The sequence below is a fragment of the Papaver somniferum genome, chromosome 2 (assembly GCF_003573695.1).
Source record: "Papaver somniferum cultivar HN1 chromosome 2, ASM357369v1, whole genome shotgun sequence".
NCBI lineage: Eukaryota > Viridiplantae > Streptophyta > Magnoliopsida > Ranunculales > Papaveraceae > Papaver > Papaver somniferum.
This window is the reverse complement of record NC_039359.1, coordinates 216,739,590-216,761,724: the sequence shown is the minus strand read 5'-3', so window position 1 is coordinate 216,761,724 and position 22,135 is coordinate 216,739,590. Positions and strand designations below refer to the sequence as shown.

The following is a 22,135-nucleotide window of genomic DNA, read 5'->3' as shown; positions in this document are numbered from 1 at the left end:
ATTGGTGTTGGTTCTTTTACTGTTTTTATGGGTCCTTCTCCTTCTTCCGAAATTTCGCTGGGTATTCCTTTGCCTTCTTTTGCCCTTATCATATATACTTTAAATTCTTCTTCCTTCTTTGCTTCCTTTGCCAATTTTCTACGAAATTGTTTCTTTTTTGCTTGTCCTTCATAATGTTTTACTTCAATTTGATGACATAATTTCGCATTGTCAACATCTCCTCTGATTTCACCTATTCCATTTGGAGTGGGGAATTTAATACATTGATGCAACGTTGATACCACAGCTTTTATCGCATGTATCCATGATCTTCCTAATAACATATTATATGGCGATTCCATATCCACCACGCACAATGTTACATGTGTTTCGATTTTTCCAAGTGGAATTCGTACCACTATCTCTCCTTTAAGTTTTGTTGTGGATTTTCCAAAGACGTGAACAAAATATGTTGAACTGGACTTTTCTTCATCTTTAAATCCCATTCCCCAGAATGCGTGATAAAATATTATATCAACTGAACTTCCTGTATCGATTAAAGTTCTGTTCAATATCCATTCTCCTGTGGATTTTATTGTTGTGTCCTTCTCTTTTCGTGTAATAGGCACTGTGATGACCAACGGAGATGTGTGGTTCAAATTTTCTTTTGGTATTTCTTCCGCCATGAATGCAATTTCTTGCTTTTCCCAATCTTTCAAGGGTGATTTTTTTTCTACCGCCATAACTTTCCTTCCTTCAAAATTTCGTTTATGTATTCTTCCTTGGATGTTTTCATGGAATTCATTAATCATCGTTTTTGTTATCATATTACACTCCAATCTTTTCCCATTTTCACTAATTCTATTCATCTTTCTTCTAACTGATTCACTGATTTGTTTAATCACTTTCTTTACTTGAATATTCTCAATCAACAATCTTCAACTTTCGATCTTCAAGTCCCTATTTCTAGCGCCATTATGTAGTTGCCGGAAATCCTACACTACACTCTTCATGTAATTTCATTATTAATCAACTCATTTTAGGTTTGTATTCTTAATTTTATTGATTAATCTTTGGATGTTCTTACAAGAAAAGATAAAGAATTCAAGAATGATCTCTGCTCTAAACTTTCTCTCTCCTATTTATTTGTTTCTTACTCAAAAAAGATCTCCCTCTTCTTTACAACTCGAATGACTATTTATAAGGAAATACATAATGGATGACACCTAATCTGTCCTTTATTTTCGGATATGGTCTGCGACATTCTCGCAACCTTACAAATATCAATTTCGCAAACTCTCTAATTTTCGCAGGACTATCATATCTTTCTCGTGATCTTAGATGTCGTCATTTATTTTAACATTTCTGGAATTGTTCTGCGACGCTTAAGTGTTGTGTCATTAATAATGTCGCTGAAACATTATCATTGCGAGATTCTGATCCTACAACCCCGAATTCCCATCATCCATTTTTGGAGAACTGAAGCAACAACAACGATTGAATCATCTTACACGCATCTCTAAGATTATTAAGGTAATTAATTTTACACCAACCCTATCCAAGTTCTATCGGTTGGTGATCGAATTTATATATTGGTAAATAGAGTTGTCGTTCACTCGGACTTGATGAATTGATTTTAAGAATTAATAAACTAAAAGAAAAGAAAAAATATACACAAAATATTGTCATAGGATGAAGAGTGTTACTAGGACTAGGATTTCGTCGAATTCATAACATAGGGTTCAATTTATTTATTCTTAACAATTAAAGATCAATGAATAAAATTAACATGGACTCTAGTTTGGCCAAGGTAGATTCTCAAAAGATTAGTTGTAAATCCTAAGCATGATGTATCAAAACATTTAAGCTAAGCATACCTCATCAAATTAAATGACAACCAATTAATTCAAATCATATTTCAATTAAAATTAATGCAAAAGTCTTAAAAAGAATTAAATAATTTTACCCATGTATGAAATTCGTCTTCCTCCGTCGTCCCAGTGTTGGGGTTTAGCTCATCACGTCGAAAACACACTTAAAATATTTATTCATGGCTCAAAAAGTGTTTACAAGATGATGAAATGTAATGAGAAGAATAAAACAATGATTTTGCTCTCCTAAAACTCCCCTCTCTCGATCCATCTGTTTGGTCCTACTAGCACCCTATTTATACACAATAACTCATTACTCAAACATCTTTTCAAAATCTTCTTCCATAACTCCATCAGATCTTCTCTTTAATGAAAGATATCTCATGAATAATTTCTTTCTCCGTTATCAAAAATCTTCTTTATTTGCTAGAATAAAATCCTAGGGATATTATCTTTTTTTATTTTTTAAATAAAACACCAGATTTTCTTTCTCCTTTTCAATAAAAACCAACTCATAAATATATTATCTCTTTTACCTTCAAGATATGGAAACTTTATGTATAATAGGCAAGAAGATATCTTTGCCTCGAATCTTTAAAATATCCCATAAATTCCGTGAATTTGTTTCAAAATGAAGAAGGAGAGAGTGCCCCTATCCATTTGCTGGGTGCCTTTAACAAGATTGGTGCCCTTATCTGAAATGAGGATGCCTTTAACACTTTTAAGCCAATTCTTCCAAAAATGTTTATTCCCCAAAAATACCTACAAACACAAAAAACACTGTAAATAAATACGAAATCGAGTGCCAACAATATATAGTATTGAGATCAATTTAGACACAAAAATGTGTCTATCAGTTGGCATGTTGGTAATCAATGTTTAACCAATCCTAATTGGTGCTTGATCATGTTTTATATGTAAACAACATGACTTTATGATCAAGGTGAGTTGTAATACTTTTCAGGGGTAATTTTCGTTATCTGTCCCGCCGAAGATCATAATTTGAGTTACCTCCCCTACATAAATAGAATTAGTGAAACCTCCCCTCGTTAGGATTCCGTCCAAAAACAAGTTAGCTGAGTCACCAGTTATACACAGGTGGACAAAAACAAATACGTGTATGCCATGTCGGATGTTAACGTGTGGTAGATCCAACATGAGTTCAGTAAAATAATAATATATTATCGGATTACCTATTCATATATTTTTGAGTTTCACCACCGACACCACCATTTTCACCTTCTTAACCATAGCCGTCACCAGAACTGATACAGTTTCAGGTATTCAGACTCATTGAAATACAATTGAACTCCCATGAAAACTTAGTTTGCACAGAAAACATATTTCAGAGAATCTATCCCCAAATTGATTTATCAACCATAAATTATCGATAATAATCACAAATTGATAAATCTAGGGTTCATAAAACTCATACAAATTTCTGAAAAAAAAAGCATGATTTTTTAAAATCAATCATCATCTGTTTGCTAGAGGAATTAGGGATTTCATGTACATTAAATGGCTAGTTGCGAATCCAATAATCAACAAACTTACAAAGGAATTTCTTCAATCCAAACTTTGTCTTCAAACACCACCGTTTTGTGCTATTACGGGAATAAGAACAACTCCTCTAGCAGCAGAAAGACTAATCACAGCAGTAGCTTACTGCCTCCCATTCTTCAATGGAATTCAATGCTAGTTTGAGCAGATTTGTTAGGTTTAATACAACCCAATCTGTGGTTCTTGATGTTTTGTTGGTTCAGAGAGTGTTTAATTAATTCTAGAAAAGGGTTATGGTTTAAGTTGATGATGATGGGGTATAATTTTATCTTTGTGTTTGTTGTGATTTATTTTCTGTATAGTGTTGGGTTTTTTATTTTGGGGGAACTCCTTATTTGCATCTAGAATATGATATTCGGGTAGAAATCTTCCACACTTAATCTGGAGATTGATCACTTGTGTTTATATTGTTTTCAAGTACATTATTCAGAGAAAACTGATAAACATAAATATAAGTAAGATCCTAGAGAATAGTCGTAGTGATCTGTTGATGACTTGACTCTTGAGAAACGACTTCCTTATTCTGAGGAGATAGTTGAGAGTCTTCTGCAATTGACTGAGTACCCTTAATGACACCTTCCATCAAGTTAAACTGGAGTTGACGGATGTTTAACTTTCCTCTGATAAATTGAAATCTAGTTGAAGATAACCCCTTTGTGAAAATGTCAGCTAATTGATCTCGTGAGTTGATGAACTGCACCTTTAGTAGTTTGCCTGCTACAAGCTCACGAACAAAGTGGTTATCGATTTCTATATGCTTTGTTCGTGCATGGAAAATTGGATTGACCATCAGATAAGTGGCTCCTAGGTATCACACCATAATGAGGGTGTAGGTGTGTGAATTCCCAATTACTTCAACAATGATTGGATCCATATGAGTTCTGAAGTAGCAATAGCTATTCCACGATATTCTGATTCGGTGCTAGACTTCAGAACAGTCTTTTGCTCTTTTGCACTCCAAGAAATTAGATTGTCCCCAAAGTAGATGCAGTAACCACTAGTTGACCTGCGATCATCTAAACTTCCTTCCCAATCTGCATCAGAATAAGCATTAAGAGAGTAATCTTTGTCAGGTTTGAAAAACAACCCATAATCAATAGTTTGCTTCAAGAATCGCAAGATACGCTTCACCCAATGTTCAAGATATGGCTCATGCATATACTGACAAGCCTTGTTTACGGCCACTACAATGTCAGGTATAGTAATATGTAGATACTGCAATGCCCCTACGACACTCCCGTATAGCGTAGGATCTAAGAAATTTTCAGTACCTTGACGCTGAAGTTTTGTATTTGCTTCTAGAGGAGTGCAGACAGGTTTAATGCGATCCAGCGTTGTGCGATGAAGAAAATATGATATATATTTTCTTTGAGATAGTACCAGATTATTTCCCTGCTTCAGTACCTCAACACCCAGAAAGTAAGACAAAGCACTCATATCTTTGACAACAAAAGCAGCACCCAAATCTATTACCAACTGATCAATCAACTTAGAGTTAGACCCAGTTACAACGATGTCATCGACGTAAATTAAAATGTAAGTAGTAAAGTCTTTTGTCTTCTGGATGAAAGGAGAGGAGTCTGCAACTGAAGCTTTGAACCCTAGTTAAAGAAGATAACTGCTGAGACGAGAGAACCATGCACGCGGTGCCTGCTTGAGTCCATATAGGATTTATGCAACTTGCATACATGATCAGGGTAGTTCGGATCCACATAGCCGGCAGGCTGTTTATGTACACTTCCTCTTCCAAAACACCATGCAGAAAAGCGTTTTCAACATCTAGCTGACGCAACTGCCAATTATTCATTACAGCCAGGGAGAGCACAAGCCTGATGGTGCAGGGTTTTATAACCGGAGAGAATGTTTCACCATAATCTACCCCTTATTGCTGAGTAAAGCCTTTGGCCACCAACCGTGCTTTGCGACGCTGTAAAGTTCCATGGGGGTTTCGTTTAATTCGGTAAACCCATTTAGAGCCAACAACATTCATGCCATCTATATACTTCACTAGTGAATAAGTTCTATTACGGATAAGTGCATTAATCTGTGTGTCCATGATTGCATCCCTCGATTCAGGTATCTTGCATGCCTTTGAGTAGCAAGTGGGTTCCATAAAGTCCTCATCAAGCAAAGGATACTTAGTGGTTGTTAGACATAACTTTTGTATAAGTTTTGTAATACCTGCTTTAGCTCGAGTCACCATGGTATGACCTTATAACTGTGGTTCAGTTGACGACTGTGCACCAGAGACGTTGGCAGATGAAGACTCTGCAGAAGTAGAAATCTCAGCTGATGCAACAGGAGAGGGTATTGGTGAATCCTGAATTGGTGCTGGAGAGTTTGGTTCTGGTGATGCCGGCTGTTGAAGTTGAAATTGCACTGGCGGAGTTTGCCTGAAAATAGCTGAGCCAAGAAGATCCGTACTTGTTGCAGTTGGATTTTGTTGACAAATCTCAGGAGCTTGCTGCTGTTGAAAAGAGAATAGGAATATGGTTTCTTCAAATCTCACATGCCGTGAAATGTATTGCCTGTTGGTTGGCAGATGAAGACAAATATATCCTTTATGAGCTGCACTGTAACCTAGAAACACACATGGTAGGGATCTCGGCTCTAATTTGTGTGCATTGTAAGATCTGAGGCAAGGATAAGCAAGATAATCGAAAACACGCAAATACTGATAATCTGGTTGCTTATTAAAAAGTAATTCAAGAGGTGTTTTTTTTATCAGAAGTTGACTTTGGTACTCTGTTGATAAGATAGCAGGCTGTTGTAAACGCCTCAAACCAAAATTCCTTTGGCAGGTGAGCATGAAACAATAGTGCAAGGTCACTCTCTGTGACGTGCCTAATACGACGCTCTGCAAGGCCATTTTGAGAAGATGTATGGGGGCAAGAAAATCTATGCTCTATGCTGGAATCATTTAAATAAGAAGTGATCTTTTTGTATTCAAGAGCATTGTCAGATTGAAAGACTTAGATTTTATGACCAGTTAAGTTTTCTACTTGTTTGTGAAAGTGAACAAAAATATTGAATGCATCAGATCGTTGAACCATAGGGAAAACCCAAGTATAATGAGAGAAAACATCCATTAATAACATGTAGTAACGGAAACCATTTCTAGAAATTTGTGGAGATACCCAAATATCAGAAACAACAAGACTTAAAGGTTTATCAAAACTGGTAGTACTGAGAGAAAAAGGAAGCTTCTTACTCTTGCTAACATGACAAGAGTGACAGTATTCAAACTTCTTATTTAAGACACGAAGTGAAAATTTTCTAATTATTTTCGAAACAGTGCCTAGCATTGGATGACCAAGACGCTGATGCCATACAGGTAAACTGGCTGAAAGATAAGTCTGTGGAGATTTGAAGTGATTGATGTCACCTATTCCATCGAAAATGTATAACCCATTTTCATTCCTCCCCTTTAGCAGCATTGCTCCTGTGCATTTGTCCTTCACAACCAAAAAGTTGGTGTGAAACTCAAAGAAAACACGATTACCTTTGCAGAACTGAGAAACCGATAGAAGATTTATTTGAATCTTTGGAACATGATACACATGATTTAAAACAAAGAAGCGTGAATTATGAGTGAATGTAGCGTTACCAATATGTTCAATTTCAAGACCAGTGCCATTACCAACTCGAACTTGATCCGTTCCTTCATACTCATACGAAATGCATAAGTTGTTCACATCAGCAGTTAAATGATGCGTAGCACCAGTATCAGTAACCCATTGTCCATCAGTTTTTCACCAGGTAAGGAAATATAAGCTTCAGGCGCTTTGGTTTGTTGGATGGTACCTTTGTCGTAGCGAAACCAACATCGATATGCAGTATGGTTGCGCTTCTTACAAATCTGACAGAATATTGGACCCTGAGCAGCAAACCTTTGGAGATGTTTAGGACGACGATTGTTATTTTTTGGCGGATTTGGTCCTCTTGGTTGATTTAGAACTCCTCTTGGTGCATTTCTGCCTGCAGACGATGAGGATGAAGTGACAACATTGACAACTGACTGTTGTATCTGAGACATCTGATGTTCAAGACTCATCTAAAATGTCAGAAGATGAGTAATGAAAGTCGCTATATCCATTGTTTCAGCAGTACTCAAGGTAGTAACAATGGGATCATATGCATGATTTAATCCATCGCAAATGGACTGCTTTTTCTCATGAGCTGGTACGGTGTATCCTGTTGCTGCAAGCTGATCAAACAAACGCTTAGCATCATTTAAATATGTCTTCAAAGTATTATTACCTTTGTTCAAGTTATGAAGCTGTCTCTTGAGATTCATTTGGTGAGAAAATGTTTTTGGAGCAAACTCAGACTCCAACGTGTCCCATATCGCCTTTGCAGTATCAAGATCTGCAACTACACTGAGAACTTCAGGAGTCAAGGTCGAATTCAGCCAACCAACGATCAGAGAATCTTGGTGCTCATATGATGTGAATTCAGGATTGATATCCTCACTTTCTGGAAGATTCCTTGGAGGTTTTTCTTTTGTTCCATCGATAAACCCTGTTAAATCATAACCTTTCAAGATAGGCTTGAACTGAGCCTTCCATAGTACATGATTAGTTTCGGTATGTTTCAAAGTGACTAGGTGATGGATTTGAACTTGGCGAAGAGTATTTGTAGCTTCTGCCATTGTTGTTGTTGATGATTTAGGGGTTTTGTTTTTGGGTTTTTTTTTTTTTGATAGTTGCGGAAGCTAGACTTGGATCGAAAGGCTGATACCAAGCTAGAATATGATATATGGGTAGAAATCTTCCATACTTAATGTGGAGATTGATCACTTGTATTTATAGTATTTTCAAGTACATTATTCAGAGAAAACTGATAAACAGAAATACAAGTAAGATCCTAGAGAATAGTCGTAGTGATCTGTTGATGACTTGACTCTTGAGAAACGACTTCCTTATTCTGAGGAGATAGTTGAGAGTCTTCTGCAACTGACTGAGTACCCTTACTGACATTTGCCTCTGATTGGGGTTGCCGCTGATTGACAACTTTGAGTCTGTGTTTGGGAAGAGATCTGGGTTATGAGTTTTTATTCCGAGGTGTAAATGTAATGGAAATGGAAAATTTTGTTCATGGAGAATTTTGGGATTTAGGGTTCTAATTTTGTGTGTTTTTTGAGTTCTAATTTCTGCATTTTTGTTGATTTGGGATTTAGGGTTCTAATTTTGCGTGTGTTTTGAGTTGTAATTTATGCATTTTTGTTGATTTCTGTTCTAATTTTGCTTCATTTTGCTTTCTCATAATTGACTTAGAACGGCGAGTGGAGGCACCGATGAGGAGCTAACGGTGAAGAAGATGACTTAAGGGCATCCACGCGTTTGTTTTTGTCCACCTGGATATAGCTGGTGACTCAGCTAACTTATTTTTGGACGGATTCCTAACGAGGAGAGGTTTCACTAATTTTATTTATTTAGGGGAAATAATTCAAATTATGATCTTCGCCGGGTGGTAACGCAAGTTACCCCTACTTTTCATATGACAAAATATTTATGCTGTATAACCCAAACCCAAATGTTATCTGCTAAATATCACTTTTCAAAGTCAGTCGATAAGGTCATGTGACTTTCCAGTTTTCGACTGAAAAAAAAAAAATCTTTTTGTCATGGTTCACATTTATCCAATAATGAAATTAAAAAAAAGAAAAGAAAAAACTTTCTTTCCATTAATTGTTTACACTCTCGGTTAACCTTTGATCCAATTCTCGGTCTATTTAATTTTTCATGTCGGTTCTGTATACACTTGGTTAAGACTCGCTTTGGACTTTGGTGAGATGATATTATAAACTTCATTCATGCCAGAATAGTGAAATTAACACAAGTTATGTGCCAAAGATGCTAATCTAGGTCATAAACCATCTCTGTTTATGGCCCAATATCATTTTATTATGTAAAATCGGCAAAGTTTTTATTTTTAGCCCACTTATATCAAGCCATTCAGACCATTTATTGTATTTGTGAATTTTAATTAGCCTTAACTACGTGGTTCAATATCAAAATATACCGCCTTCTTCAGCCAGTGACATTCTAGCCTTTCCCAAGGAAGAATCTTGTGTTCGTAGCTGATTCTAGTATATCCTTTTTTACCCTCTTTCCCTTTGCTTTTCTAAGGTAGAGTCTTTACTTGTGCATTTGTATATTCTTAATCTATATGTTTCCAGTTTCATCAATATATATATGTAAATAAACATCGCCGTATCTCAAGAACTTTTTTGCTTTTTACAGGTAAATCATTGTATAGATGAATTTTAGTTTCTAGGGTGAGTAATCCTTTTCTTTTTTTCATAACGTGCCCCGGGGATCACAGAAACAACTATGTTGCATATTCTAAGAATGCATTTATATAGAACAACTATTTTACATATTCTGAGGCAACCTGCAATGCACTAAGAAGATTCTCTGAGTATAAAAAGTCTCCTGGCTAACTGTACTGGTGTTTCCGATTGGTTGCTTGGTAATATATTTAGAGCTTCTCCAATCGGTGGTTGTGTGTGTTTCCTAGGTGGCAATATAAATAAGACATCCTCATTCTAATTTTTCTGTAAGTTTAGGGAGGAAAAATAGTTCATCTCCAATGATGGTGTTGGTGATTTTTTATGAATTAAATGTAAACTTTATTATTAGTAGTTTTTAGATTTTGCTAGAGCTAAAAATGGTTATTTAATATATTGGAATTAATTTAGGTAAGCAAAAGCTTACTATGATAGCTTCACATTGTCAAGATGAATGTCTAAAACTTGACATTCACCTTGACAATGTCTAACAATAATGAAGCCATGTCATCTTCACATTGATTTAAGAAGTTGGGGTTGGAGAAGAATTTTAAGGAAAATGAATGTTTGTCCTATGTGGACTTAGACATTTATCCTCACATGTATTCCATTGGAGAAGCTCTTATAGTTGTATTATTCTAAAGTGTAAAATTAAGGGAAATTTGGGAAAATGTCCCAATATAGGGTGCAATGTTCGAAAACTGCCTCAACGTTAAATATAGTTGGAAAAATGCCCCAAAGTTAAAAAAATGCAGTTAAGTCCACATGTATGAGCTCACATACGCGAAAAAAAGACAAATACAACCTTCAGAATTCAGGATTCTGGGTGTAAAATTCAGGGATCGGGATTTAAGCTTAAGGCTTCAAGGTTTAGGGTCATGGGGTTTAGGTTTTTTCGTCATTCTTTGTTTTTTTTTCACGTGTGTGAGCTCGCATATGTGGGCTTAACTGAGTTTTCTAACATAAGGGCATTTTTCCAACTATATTTAACGTTGGGACAGTTTTTCAACATTGTATTCTATATCGGGACATTTTTCCAATTTTCCCTAAAATTAATGCATCTCCCACTTGCACCACCAACGGAACAAATTGTTATTATTTGAGGTTGGCACCAAATACTGCGTAGTCTATAGTCTCTCTGGATAAAAATGCACATTCTCTTCTTACAAGTAAGTAATCTTGTTCTCTAATCATCATGTCAACTGAGGAACTATTACGGGAAGCAGACACATCTTCTGTCGAAACCGGGGGAATCCTATTAATCTGGATACTCTTCTTTGAAATTTTTCATGTCACTGACAATTAATTTCTGCAAGGCGCCGGCTTTCCTAAAATTAGTTTCAAGAACCTGACCTCCACTTCAGTTCCCGAATCAGCTTATCTTTATTTCCTTTTGAACAAGACCCTCCAAACACAAAATTTCTGTTGACACCGCTTGACCTTCTTCCATAATGACAGCTCCAATACGTAACAGAATTTATGTTTAAAGGCAACTGATCTTTCTTTCTAATTACCTGCTCCTCCAAATCAATGACCGGAGAGATTCTAGACTAGGCGATCTCTGCAGTAAGTACACAATCACTTGAAAATAAACTCTCTTGATTCTAAGTGATGTGATCATCAATTGTTTAGGTTGTCAAAGCTTGGCAGTGATTCCAAAAAAACCTACTGCATTAAGGTTATAATGAAACCTGGGCCATAAAAGCCTTATCTGTATGTAATGTTTCCTTTAAAAAATCACTAAATGAAATTTCTCACTACTACTCAATATCTTCCTATAACCTCCGGATAACAATGGCACCAACAAATAAATATGATAACGCCGGGAAACTCAAGGACGTACACAGTATTTATATCATATTTTAAAAAAATGATATAAATTATGTTCCCACAGTATTTATCAGTGATTTCTAAGTTACTGAGAAAGTACTTAGCGTAGTACACACTGAGAATGAAGGCAACATGTATCCCAGCTAAAAAAAGGATAGTTACACAGCGAAAGATTCTCAACTATAATTGATTGTTGTAACATATATATAGGGCTCTATTATGCTAATTGATGACATTCTTCACACAAACTAAAATGTAACACTTAAGGATCAAACCATAATACTTCATTACTACATAAACTTGAACATTCTTACTGATTTTTTGAACAAAAGAGAAAACCACCAATATTGGAGGCCTACATTCTTCCTTTTACTGATTAAGGAGGAACAATTACATCATCATCACCAACTATCGCCTGGGTCATAGTACTGCACTGGGACATTTGCATGAGGCGGAGGAAAAAATTTCGACGCCAGTGGTACTCTCAGCAACTTCCTTGAAATATTATTGCTCATCTCAGTCAGTACTAGCTCGTTATCATCTTTAGCTGCAAAATTTTGACGACAACCAAAAAGAAACGATCAGAAGTCCCTATAACATTATTGTGTACCGTACACGACCTTGTTCATTGGGCATGCAAGTTGCAACACATGATCACGAAATTACATATATGTCACGTTATGATATACTAAATTTTTGAGGCACATAAGACGGACCTTCTAAATAAGCTCAGAAGTGAATATCTACAGAAGATATCAGCATAAAAACTAGTATTACTAGGGTTTCTTCCAAATAGGCTTTTATTTTTTAAGTGCTCTATGAAGAGAAAGTTTTTAATAGAACCGAGAATACATACCTGTAAATCTTATCTGTACCCTACTTGTGAACCGAGAATACATGGTTGCAAAACATGCAATTTCCAATTTCAGTAGGAGTAGTTGGTTTTTTGAGATTCCTAGCTGGATGAATGTTGTTCTTCAGCGGGATTATAACAATATGTTTTCACTGATTCTTGATTAATAAATCACTTTTCTTATTTAAAAAAAAAAAGGGTTATGTAAAGTACCTGGAGTGATGGTTGTTAACAAGTTAAAATCAATGAGCAAAAACATGAACAACCAGATTGTTCTTGGATATCTTATGGAAATGGACTTCATCCGTTGATGCTTGGACTACAGAGTGTCGCAGAAAGAGAGATGTTAGATAGAGAGATCCTGTATGTCCTTTCCTTGCCACAATTTATACATATCACGTGGAGTTTGACGGAGACTTATATTTACTCTATCTCTATATATATATATGTAATGCGCAGTCAAATTCATTAATCATGCACCACTGAGTCAAAATGCAGTAGTTCCGTTTGAGTTCACTTTCGAGTTTTTTCTAAGCAGTGATTAAATACAAGTATAACACTATAACCCACGCTTTGACTAAAAGCAACCCTGACTAAATACAATTCTCTTAAATACGAAATTAACTAAATACAATCTTAATTACTTTAAAGTTTTAACATACCCTCAAGGAGAGATACAGAATCTATGCAGGTATCAGTGTTCCTAGCTTAATTGATTTCTTGTTTATTGGGATGGAATTGGCTGCTAGCTTAAGAACAGAACAGGACCCGGGTGACATTTTCATTCGTGTAAATGCACAAATTTTCATCAAACTACTCCACCTCTCTTAAGAACAGAACGGAACCCAAGTGACATTTTCATTCGTGTAAATGCAGAAATTTCCATAAAATCACTCCAATTCTCTGTACCTTCTATGGAAATTAGTTGCATGGATCTTCGTTTTAAGACGCACTACCTTGTTGCAAGTTAACAAACAGTCAACAACTTGCATGAATGAATAAATGTGTAGTACAACCTGCGTCTTTAAGGAAAGACCAATAAAAAAAAACAGTCAACAACTCTACCCCACTTGACATGAGAGATTTGCTATAGGGAGGAAGCAAAAATCCTACGGGAGGAAGTTTTTTCAGCCTTAATTGATCTGGACCATTGGATTGGATGAGCTGTTTTTTCCTCCCATATATTTTCTTCCTCCTATAGCAAAACTCACTTGGCACTATTCTGTTAGAGAACCTATTGGGCGAAAAGACTGTCGACAACTCTACCTTGTTGCAGGAGAAAAATGGGTACTAAAGGTACCCTTAATAAAACTCCATGTTTAATTAAAAAAAGAACACGTAATTCGGATACTAAAACTAATTGAGGATAGAGGAAAAAGACAAAAACGGGATATAAACAGTAAAGCAAGGTCATCCCTGTCCATGTATTTTAACTAATTTTTAATTTGCCCCTCACTAATCATATTTAATAGTTAATTATAATTAGTGAAGTTAATAGGTTCGTTTGATGATGATTAGTATAAATCATTAACGTTGAATTTGTTGATGCAACAACATTAAATCAAGATATTTATGATCGTGAAGTTTTAGGTGAAGAACCAACCCAGGAAAGTAAACAAGCTGAATATATAAGTACTCCAATTATCCATGTATAGGTATTAATGTATTGAAATTTGATTTTTTTTTCATTGAATCCGCCTTTATTACGTCTGAAAACCTCAGTGTCGGCATGGTAAAAGTATTATCGAGTATGCCGGTAGTGGTGCCGGCATGGTCGATTCCCAAATGAACTATGCCGGTTTGAGGACAAAAACATGCAGAAAAAAATTGTCTGAAATAGCAAGTATCGGCATGGTATCATCCTGAATAACCATGTCGGAACTCAGTATCGGCATAGTATTCATCCTAAATAACCATGTCGGTACTGAGGAACCCAGTATCGGCATGGTCTTCATCTTAAATAACCATGACGCCACTCAGTACTGGCATGGTCTTCATCACTACCAGCATGGTCTTTATCTCTAACGAATGTAAAAAAAATAAAAAAATCAAAGTGAGGAGCCGGCAGAGAATGAGAAGGAAATTTGAAAAGGAGTGAGAAATGTTTCGAATTTAAAAGGGAGTAGGGTATTTTTTATGTTTGATTTAGCTTTTATTGTTTTAAAGGGTAGTTTCGTATTTTCGTCCTAAAAACACCCTTAAAAAACACTATTGGTTGGGGAAAGTAATTTATATCTCAATTAATTTTAGTATTCCGTAATCGCGTTCTAAAAAACGGTCAGTTATGAGTAAAATTTGATTTGACTTGACTTCTCCGGTACTAAAGATCCCACAGAATCAGCAGTAAGATCCCTTTCTATTTTATTTATTTTATTTTATTTTTGATATTTGCTTTATAAAGATCGAGATGCGCACAAGTTTGAAAACTTGTTAAAAAGGAGAGCAAAGATTTTACTAATTATGAGTAAGATTTGATTTTTGTGTGATAGATCCAAATTACTCTACTAATAAATTTTCATATGTACCAGAAGCCATTTGATTTTTGTGTGATAGTGATAGATGTCAACTAGCCTTGGAACGGGAGATAGACTGAGATATTAATTACCAAAAAAAAAAAAGTAGCAGTGGCTTGTTAAGAATGAATTTCTAATAAAGAGAATCTGTAGAATCTACAGCTATCTCATCATGTTTGTACGATCATTTTGCAATATCCATATGTCCACATATTGGAAACATATATTGTAATACATTCCTGTGTGAATTGCACGGTCTGACAGCACCTTGGTGGCTTCATTTTATTTTGCAACTGACGATTTTAGTTTGTTGGCTTTTTGGCAAATTGCACTGATGGTTGAAGCAATCGGGGTCAATGATTACAAAATATGTACTGTTAACAAAGGCTCATGCGGCCATCCCCGCCAATTCAATGTAGTTTGCAATGACTACTATGGTGCTAGAGGAGAATGCACAGATACTGGTCGCGTTTACACTTATCCTTGTTCATCCGGTTGAAAAATTACCAATTTGTCCGTGCCACTGTGGGTGGCAATGGGCCCATCTCATTATCTTTGTTCTTACGTGTCCCCCAACAACTATTGATAAAATAAAATGTTGCTTGCCATTGGGTCTGTTTCGGCCGGGAATCCGCTGAAAGAGTGCTTGAGTATCAAAAAATCAAAATTGAGATGAGATGTGTTGTCTTGCTTCAGCGGGAAAATTTATAGAAACTCATACAAGAGTGGGTGAGAAACTCAGGTGAAAGACACGGATCGTGCCTGGTGCATATACAAAGAGAAGACGTGCTCTAGAATCTGAAAACCTACAATCTCTTCTTATGAATACGATGAACTGACAATGGATGGCATCTTAGAATTTTCTCACCACCTTTTAACTGTATTTTCTGAAATCTGGATAACTTTATAGATGGCATATATATCTCATAAGATACTGAGAGCTGGGATCTTGAAAAACTCAATGCCAAACTTCAACAGTAACAGGACTTCATTTTTAATTTTCTACTGAACATCATCAAACGACCATAAAAACATCATAAACTCTTATGCGACTGACTCATCTTGACACATTCTGTTACAGATACTGCTATCTATTCAAGGATTTAACTCCAGAAACATTAGCATGCAATGGTTCTCAAATTATGAGCAGTAACAAGCCCGACCATAGAGCATGAGCATACCAAATATCCCATTTTGTATCTACCAAATTCCATTTTCAAACATAAATACGAGCTAAGAAAGACATTCATGTTACATTACTACTTGAAATTGAATACCAGTTAAAAACGCGCCTATTCTACAGCTGAACCTCACTTCAAATTCATCTGAATAACTCACCTAAAAAAAATCCAATACACCAAGTTGTGTGCAAGTAAAACCTGAGAAGAACCAGAAGAACAACTATTATAGCCAATGCGCAAGGACGCAGATCAAAGCAGCAAATTAGTCCGTTACACATACCATTTCTCTGAATTTCAGGTTCGAACATTGACTAGAGAGATATCATGCAGGCAGATCAAAGCAGCAAATAAGCTTCCCTTAATACCATCGTACCACAGAATTTTCAGTTTAAGGCAGTAGCAGTTGACGCACAAAAGAATAAAACCCTGTTGGATCTTAACTCTTTATGCAGATATTGTACACCGTTTATGACTGGATTCTTCAAGAACCCGCTATGTTACCCTGACAGGAGACCAATAAATGTTAAGAGGCGGTACCCTTGATTTACAATCTACAAATGTAAAAGCAGCTTGGTTATCCGCAGAATATTTCCCTCTAAAGCTTATGGACCAGTACCTATTCAAAGTATCTTAAAGAAAACATACTTCAGGTTTTTCTAAATCTCGATATCAGTTCATGTGTTATGAATAGGCCACACCGTGTGAAGAGCAGAAAAGTACATGCAATTAGAATAAATAAAGTATTATGTACACAATGCGTTATTCAATTTTCATAACATTATATAGCTAACAATACGTCATTCTATTTTCATGAGATCGTAATATGATACCAAATTTAGCTAGAAATGGAAGCTAAATGTTTCCACTTAGATACATACACACTCTTCATTTCATTCAGCTTTTGCAGCTGAAAATCAAATAATGCAATTTTTGCGCACTTTACCTAAACACAGATTACTCGCAACAATGGAAGACACTAGTTCTTTCTTATTTCAGTGAACGGACAAGGTTCATTAATTAAGTATTGGAACATAAAAAAACTCTCGAGGAAAATTAAGGAACATAGGATATACATGCAATAGTTTTGTTTCCAGAGGTTGCGCTTTGCGGTCCTAACACCTTCACCGAAATACATAGCTATATCATACCGGCATGAAGAAGAATAAACTTAACTCTAAACTTGGAACAAGTATGTTACTCAAGAAGCGGTGATCCTTGGGGAATGAGAACCAGCACAATGAGTAAAGCAAATAGTTTCAATACAAGTCAAGGTTTTTCCTATACTTTTAAGAACTTTGCGACTGAAACAGCAATTGTTATATAATAAAAATTTAGGGCCTCCACGGATATAAAAGAAATCACTATCAAGGTCTACAGAGCTAACAAGAAAAAGGACAAATTGAATTTAGGCACACCTCTCCTCTTTTCTCTTCCATCAACCCTCCTCGAAATCCATGACGAACGTACGAGGCTCAATTTCAGCACATATTGCAATCCAAATACCTTTATTAGTTTGAGACCTGAGACAGAACTTTTACACCTCTGGTGAAATTCAATACAAAATCATGAATAAACATCTATGTAACAAGAAATGGAGTCAGTAAATGATGATAACTTGCCTTCCTCTAAAAGCATCCATCTCTCTAGAATTGGCACAAAAGACTGTTCAAGCGTGTGCTCTTTCCTGCACAAATTACGGAGTACAAGATTGGGATCTTAGCTGAAGGACTTTAACATTGTATATCTGAGATGAAAGATACAGACTCCAAACAAAAAAGACAGGGTTCCAAAAATGAAAAATCAAGTCGAGCCAAATAGTGTCCAAAGTGATAACACAAACTCATTGGACTTAAACGAAGTGAAAACAAAATCATACTGCTACTTTGAGGACCCATGACGGAAACCACGACATAAGAAAGTCCGCATTCAGCCAGCTTAACTGCCTTGGAAATTCTAGCAAGTCCCATCGACATTAAATGAACCAGTTGAGTGGAGCAACACTCATCATTTGCTCTGAAAAAAAAAATAAGGGCGGGACAGAATCATATTAGCACACAATAACATTCAAAGACAAATCAGATTGGATATGTTAACCAATAACATGTATTTAACTCCAAGACATTGCAGACTTCAGGTACTCAAGTTAACTCCACCAAGACATTTAAAGAGAGGTCCGATCTTGCAACTAGGTGTCAAACCAGCAGACAAAATACTTGAACTACTCAACCTCCTCAAGCTCTAATCAAAAATTTAATAGAAGCTCCCAAGCAAAACTAAAACCAAAAGATCGGGACACCAACTAACTCGAAGATATATGTTTTTACAAATAATTTAATTCTATTTGCATATGATCATAATATGATACAAAATTTAGCTAGAAAAGGAAACTAAAGGTTTCCATTTAAATATATCCATTGGAAGGGGGTCTCTCCGAATTGGAATGGTCATAGTACAAATTAATTTGAAACATCATTATCCTTCATTTCAATCAGCTTTTGCAGTTGAAAATCAAGTAATGCAATTTTTGCCATTTTACCTTAACACAGACTATTTGCAACAACGGGAGACTCTAGTTCTTTCTTATTTCACTGAAGGTACAAAGTTCATAAATTAAGAATTGGAATATAAATGTTAAGGAAAGTTAAGGAACATAGGCTATCACCTTGTGAGCAGGAAAGTCAAGATCCTTGTTCTCCATGATAATTTTCCATATTTGTTGTGCACTAAAAGAAAACCCTGATGCACGAAGTACAGCCCTTTGATCTCCAGCAAGTCCACCAGGAGCAATAGAATGGTAGAACCGCTGTGTTAGAGCAGCCACCTTCATTTATATCAAAAAATATAATTATACAATATCAAAGACGATTCACAGAACACAAACAGACGTTTTTTTTTCCCCTTTTCCTTAGTTGCTCACATCTATTGTGCATACCTGTTCCTTGAATTGCTCTTCCTTTTCTGTGTAACTGTTAAGAGCTGTAACCTCAACCTGAAAATTCAAAGTAGTAACACATAAGTTGCATAACATGCGCTTCTAAAGTGGTATACGGACTAACAGTAAAAATGTTCAGACTAAGCTTATAATCATATAATGTCATCATTAAAAAATTCGCTTAATGGGGTATCTTTGTGAGCTTGTGGTTTAGGAAAATTATCACATATCTGCAGAGGACATACTTGTGGAGGACACAAATCATAAAGATTAACAAGTTCTTCGTAGTTCAGAATGCAGAAAGATTAGTAGGTCTGTTACCTTCTGAATATCTTCCGGCAGAACAGATCCTTATTGTACAGTGGTGTCTATCAACAAACAAAGAACAGGGGTGGATATGTAAGATAAGTTATCAACCATCAATGAAAAAAAAACTTGCATCAGCCAAAAAAAAATTAATAGTTAGGAAAGAAGTTGAAAGACGCACCCTTGTTTTGTCACGTTGTGTTACGTGGACTGAACACTCGCAATTTAAACTGTTAATAGAATAGCACCGCAAGAATTCAATTCACAACTTCTAAGATGAAATATACTAGCTGGCATAACATAAGAAACATTTAACTTAAAAGCACCTGAAAAACAGTCATTAAGAGTGGCTTATTGGCAGCTGTTCATGGCTGATATCCTGACACCACCTTCAGCAATAATGTTTATGAGATCAACAAAAATGGGAACTTTAAAAAAATACCTTGTAATTTAGAATATACAGGAAAGCGCACAAAAGGTAGGAAAATGGGAGCTTACATGTTTATAAAGACAATATCTGATACAGCAAGAGCAAAAAGGGCATCGTGCTTCTCAAATGAAGATCATCCTGAAAATAAATCAGAAGTACCGAATCAAAAGAACTGCGCAATGCATTTGGGTACAATTTCAAGTCAGTAATATATCAAGGAAGCTGAAGTGATTTTGGATAAAAAGTAAACACAAGGAAAATAAAATTAAACTGTGCATGTGATTAAACCTTATAGGGTCTTTTAGACACACCTCTCCTCTTTCTCTTCCGTCAGTACCCTCCAAATCTAGCCTACAAGGCTCAATTTCAGCACAAGTTGCCATCAAAATACCTTAGTAGTTTGAGACCTGAAAATGAAACATAAATTTTGCATCTTTGGTGAAATTCGATACAAAATCATGAATCAATATCAAAGTAACAAGAAATGGAGTCACTAAATGATGATACAGTAACTTGCCTTCCTCTAAAAGCATCCATCTCTCTAAAATTGGTACAAAAAATGGTTCAAGAGAGCTAATTCCTGCAAAAATTACGGAGTACAAGATAAGCATTTTAGCTGAAGGACTTTAACATTGTATCTCTGAGATGAATGATATGGACTCCAAACAGAAAAGACAGGGTTCACTTGAACCGTACTAAAAAAATCAAGTTAAGCCAAATAGTGTTCAAAGTGATAACATAGCTCATGGGACTTGAGTGAGATAAAAATGATTTTGTTATGACTTGAAAACAAAATCATACCTCTACTTTGAGGACCGATGATGGAAACTTCGGCATAAAAAGGTCCACATTCAGCCAGCTTAACTTCCTTGGAAATTCTAGCATCTATAAGTTGAATGGAGAAACATTAATCCATTTGCTCCGGAAAACAAAATAAGAGCGAGATAGAATCACATTAGCACACATAACGTTCCGAGGAAAATCAGATTGGATAAGTTAACCAATATACAAGGATGTTAGAACTCCTGAATTTAACTTGAGTAACTCTAAATTCTTCATAAGTTACAAATTATCAGGTAATTCCAGTTCTTCCTATCCATCATAACTGAAAGTTTTCATTTTAACCTAAACAACAACTATACTTCAAAATTTAAACTCCCAAACAGTTGAAACGAACAAAACAGAAGAAGAAGAAGTCAAACCTTTAAGGTACGAAGATTAGCAAGTACATATTCGGTATATTCCTCATTCTCCAGATCATCCACCTGAACTTCTTCCAGACATTTCATTTTAATATCCACACTCACTTTTCTCTCCAGCTTCGTATCAACCCTATTTCCTTTCTAAAGAGATCACTAAGCTGAGATTTTCTCCACAAAGAATTCTGAGAAACCCTAGAAATCGCCATTTTGTTTTTCTCTGAGAAAGAAAAATGAAGAAAAGGCGTTCCTCTCACTCTAACTAGATACAAAGTGGATAGAAAGGTGGGCTCGGGCGGGCGGTATTGTTTTTGAACGATTTGTTGGGACCATGGTTTTTTTGTGACCATGGTTTTATTTTGGGTAAAGGTATTAGAAGTAATTTTAGGTCATCCCATATCTAGTTATTTATTTAATACCTAATCTACCTCTTAATTAATTTTAGATTATGATTAGTGAATGATTTAGTTAAAAACAATTAGTGAGATTAAATTAAAAGATGGATTTATTATTAGTTGAGCAGAATTATTGAGAGAGTAGAGTTAGAGAAGATGAAGGAGAAAAATATGGAAAATAATTTTTTTTTCCAATTCACTAAGTTTGAGTATTCAAATGATGAAAACTCATCTGATTCTTCATCTCCATCCTCTCCTAGAATATTTGTTAATCTTCAAAATGATCCGGATTTGAACTGGATTTTGAACAGTACGGTTACTTTATATGAAGAACAAGTAACCGAACTCATCTGAAGCTGTAGTTCGGTTGCCCCGTGAGATGAACAAGTAACTGAACTCATCTGAAAGTGTAGTTCGGTTACTTGTTCCAAACACGCAGGTTACCGAACTCTCTAATAATTTCTAGGAGTTACAGCGTTATGTTCGGTTGGTTCTCAACTAACCGAACTTTCGTGTACAAAGCTCGTTTGGTTCGCAAACTGCATGCACTTTTGATCTAACCAAACTTTATGTAATATAAGAGTATATAAGTTTACAAAGTCCGGTTCTTTTGCAAACTTGAACCTAACAGCTAACCAACCGAACTCTGAGTTCGGTTTCTGTGATAAAATTGTGAAGTTACCGAACTTAACAAACAAACAAAAATGTGAAGTTCCAACATCTATTGGCTAAGTTCGGTTACTTTGTAGTTTTAAAAATTTTTGCGAACAAACCGAACTCTATTAGCTAAGTTC

The 22,135-nt window shown here is 35.7% G+C and overlaps 2 protein-coding genes and 1 long non-coding RNA gene across 6 annotated transcripts; all 3 read right to left on the bottom strand.

The window, feature by feature from the left end:
* Positions 1-4,259: 4,259 nt before the first annotated feature.
* LOC113352862 (uncharacterized mitochondrial protein AtMg00810-like) lies at positions 4,260-5,613 on the bottom strand. Its single transcript, XM_026596622.1, has 3 exons — positions 5,324-5,613; positions 5,047-5,239; positions 4,260-4,886 (listed from the first exon to the last, which is right to left on the bottom strand). Exons 1-3 carry the CDS (start codon positions 5,611-5,613, stop codon positions 4,260-4,262), a joined length of 1,110 nt encoding a protein of 369 aa, XP_026452407.1.
* A 10,255-nt stretch (positions 5,614-15,868) lies between these two features.
* On the bottom strand, positions 15,869-20,150 carry LOC113354548. 4 transcript variants are annotated; one of them, XR_003361942.1, is made up of 11 exons: positions 20,036-20,150; positions 19,816-19,885; positions 19,644-19,706; positions 19,499-19,547; positions 19,333-19,379; positions 19,012-19,068; positions 18,742-18,900; positions 17,956-18,092; positions 17,495-17,763; positions 16,360-16,581; positions 15,869-16,277 (listed from the first exon to the last, which is right to left on the bottom strand). XR_003361942.1 is itself a non-coding variant. In XM_026597848.1 (6 exons), coding segments are annotated over exons 1-5 (378 nt in total). In that variant the 5' UTR covers positions 19,181-19,228; the 3' UTR covers positions 15,869-16,581; positions 17,495-17,722. The 4 variants fall into 4 exon arrangements, 1 of the variants encoding a protein (XP_026453633.1); XR_003361944.1 differs by having other exon boundaries at positions 18,742-18,882; XR_003361943.1 differs by having other exon boundaries at positions 20,059-20,150.
* Positions 20,151-20,263: 113 nt separating this feature from the next.
* On the bottom strand, positions 20,264-21,197 carry LOC113354549. The gene is made up of 3 exons (XR_003361945.1): positions 20,950-21,197; positions 20,549-20,632; positions 20,264-20,327 (listed from the first exon to the last, which is right to left on the bottom strand). It is a non-coding gene; the product is annotated as an uncharacterized LOC113354549 (long non-coding RNA).
* Between the last annotated feature and the right edge of the window lie 938 nt (positions 21,198-22,135).

Bases quoted from the DNA above. Each gene is read 5' to 3' on its own strand.
- LOC113354548 (XM_026597848.1), bottom strand. The intron at 18,883-19,011 runs GTATGCACAATA...GCTCTAACACAG, and splicing joins AAGAGCAATTCAAGGAACAG to CGGTTCTACCATTCTATTGC. The intron at 18,093-18,741 runs GTGATAGCCTAT...TTTTTTTTTCAG, and splicing joins TTGACTTTCCTGCTCACAAG to AGCAAATGATGAGTGTTGCT.
- LOC113352862 (XM_026596622.1), bottom strand. From the start codon at position 5,613: ATGGTGACTCGAGCTAAAGCAGGTATTACAAAACTTATACAAAAGTTA. The intron at 5,240-5,323 runs GTTGGTGGCCAA...CTGCACCATCAG, and splicing joins TTACAGCGTCGCAAAGCACG to GCTTGTGCTCTCCCTGGCTG. The intron at 4,887-5,046 runs GTTCTCTCGTCT...TTGATTGATCAG, and splicing joins AAGCAGGCACCGCGTGCATG to TTGGTAATAGATTTGGGTGC.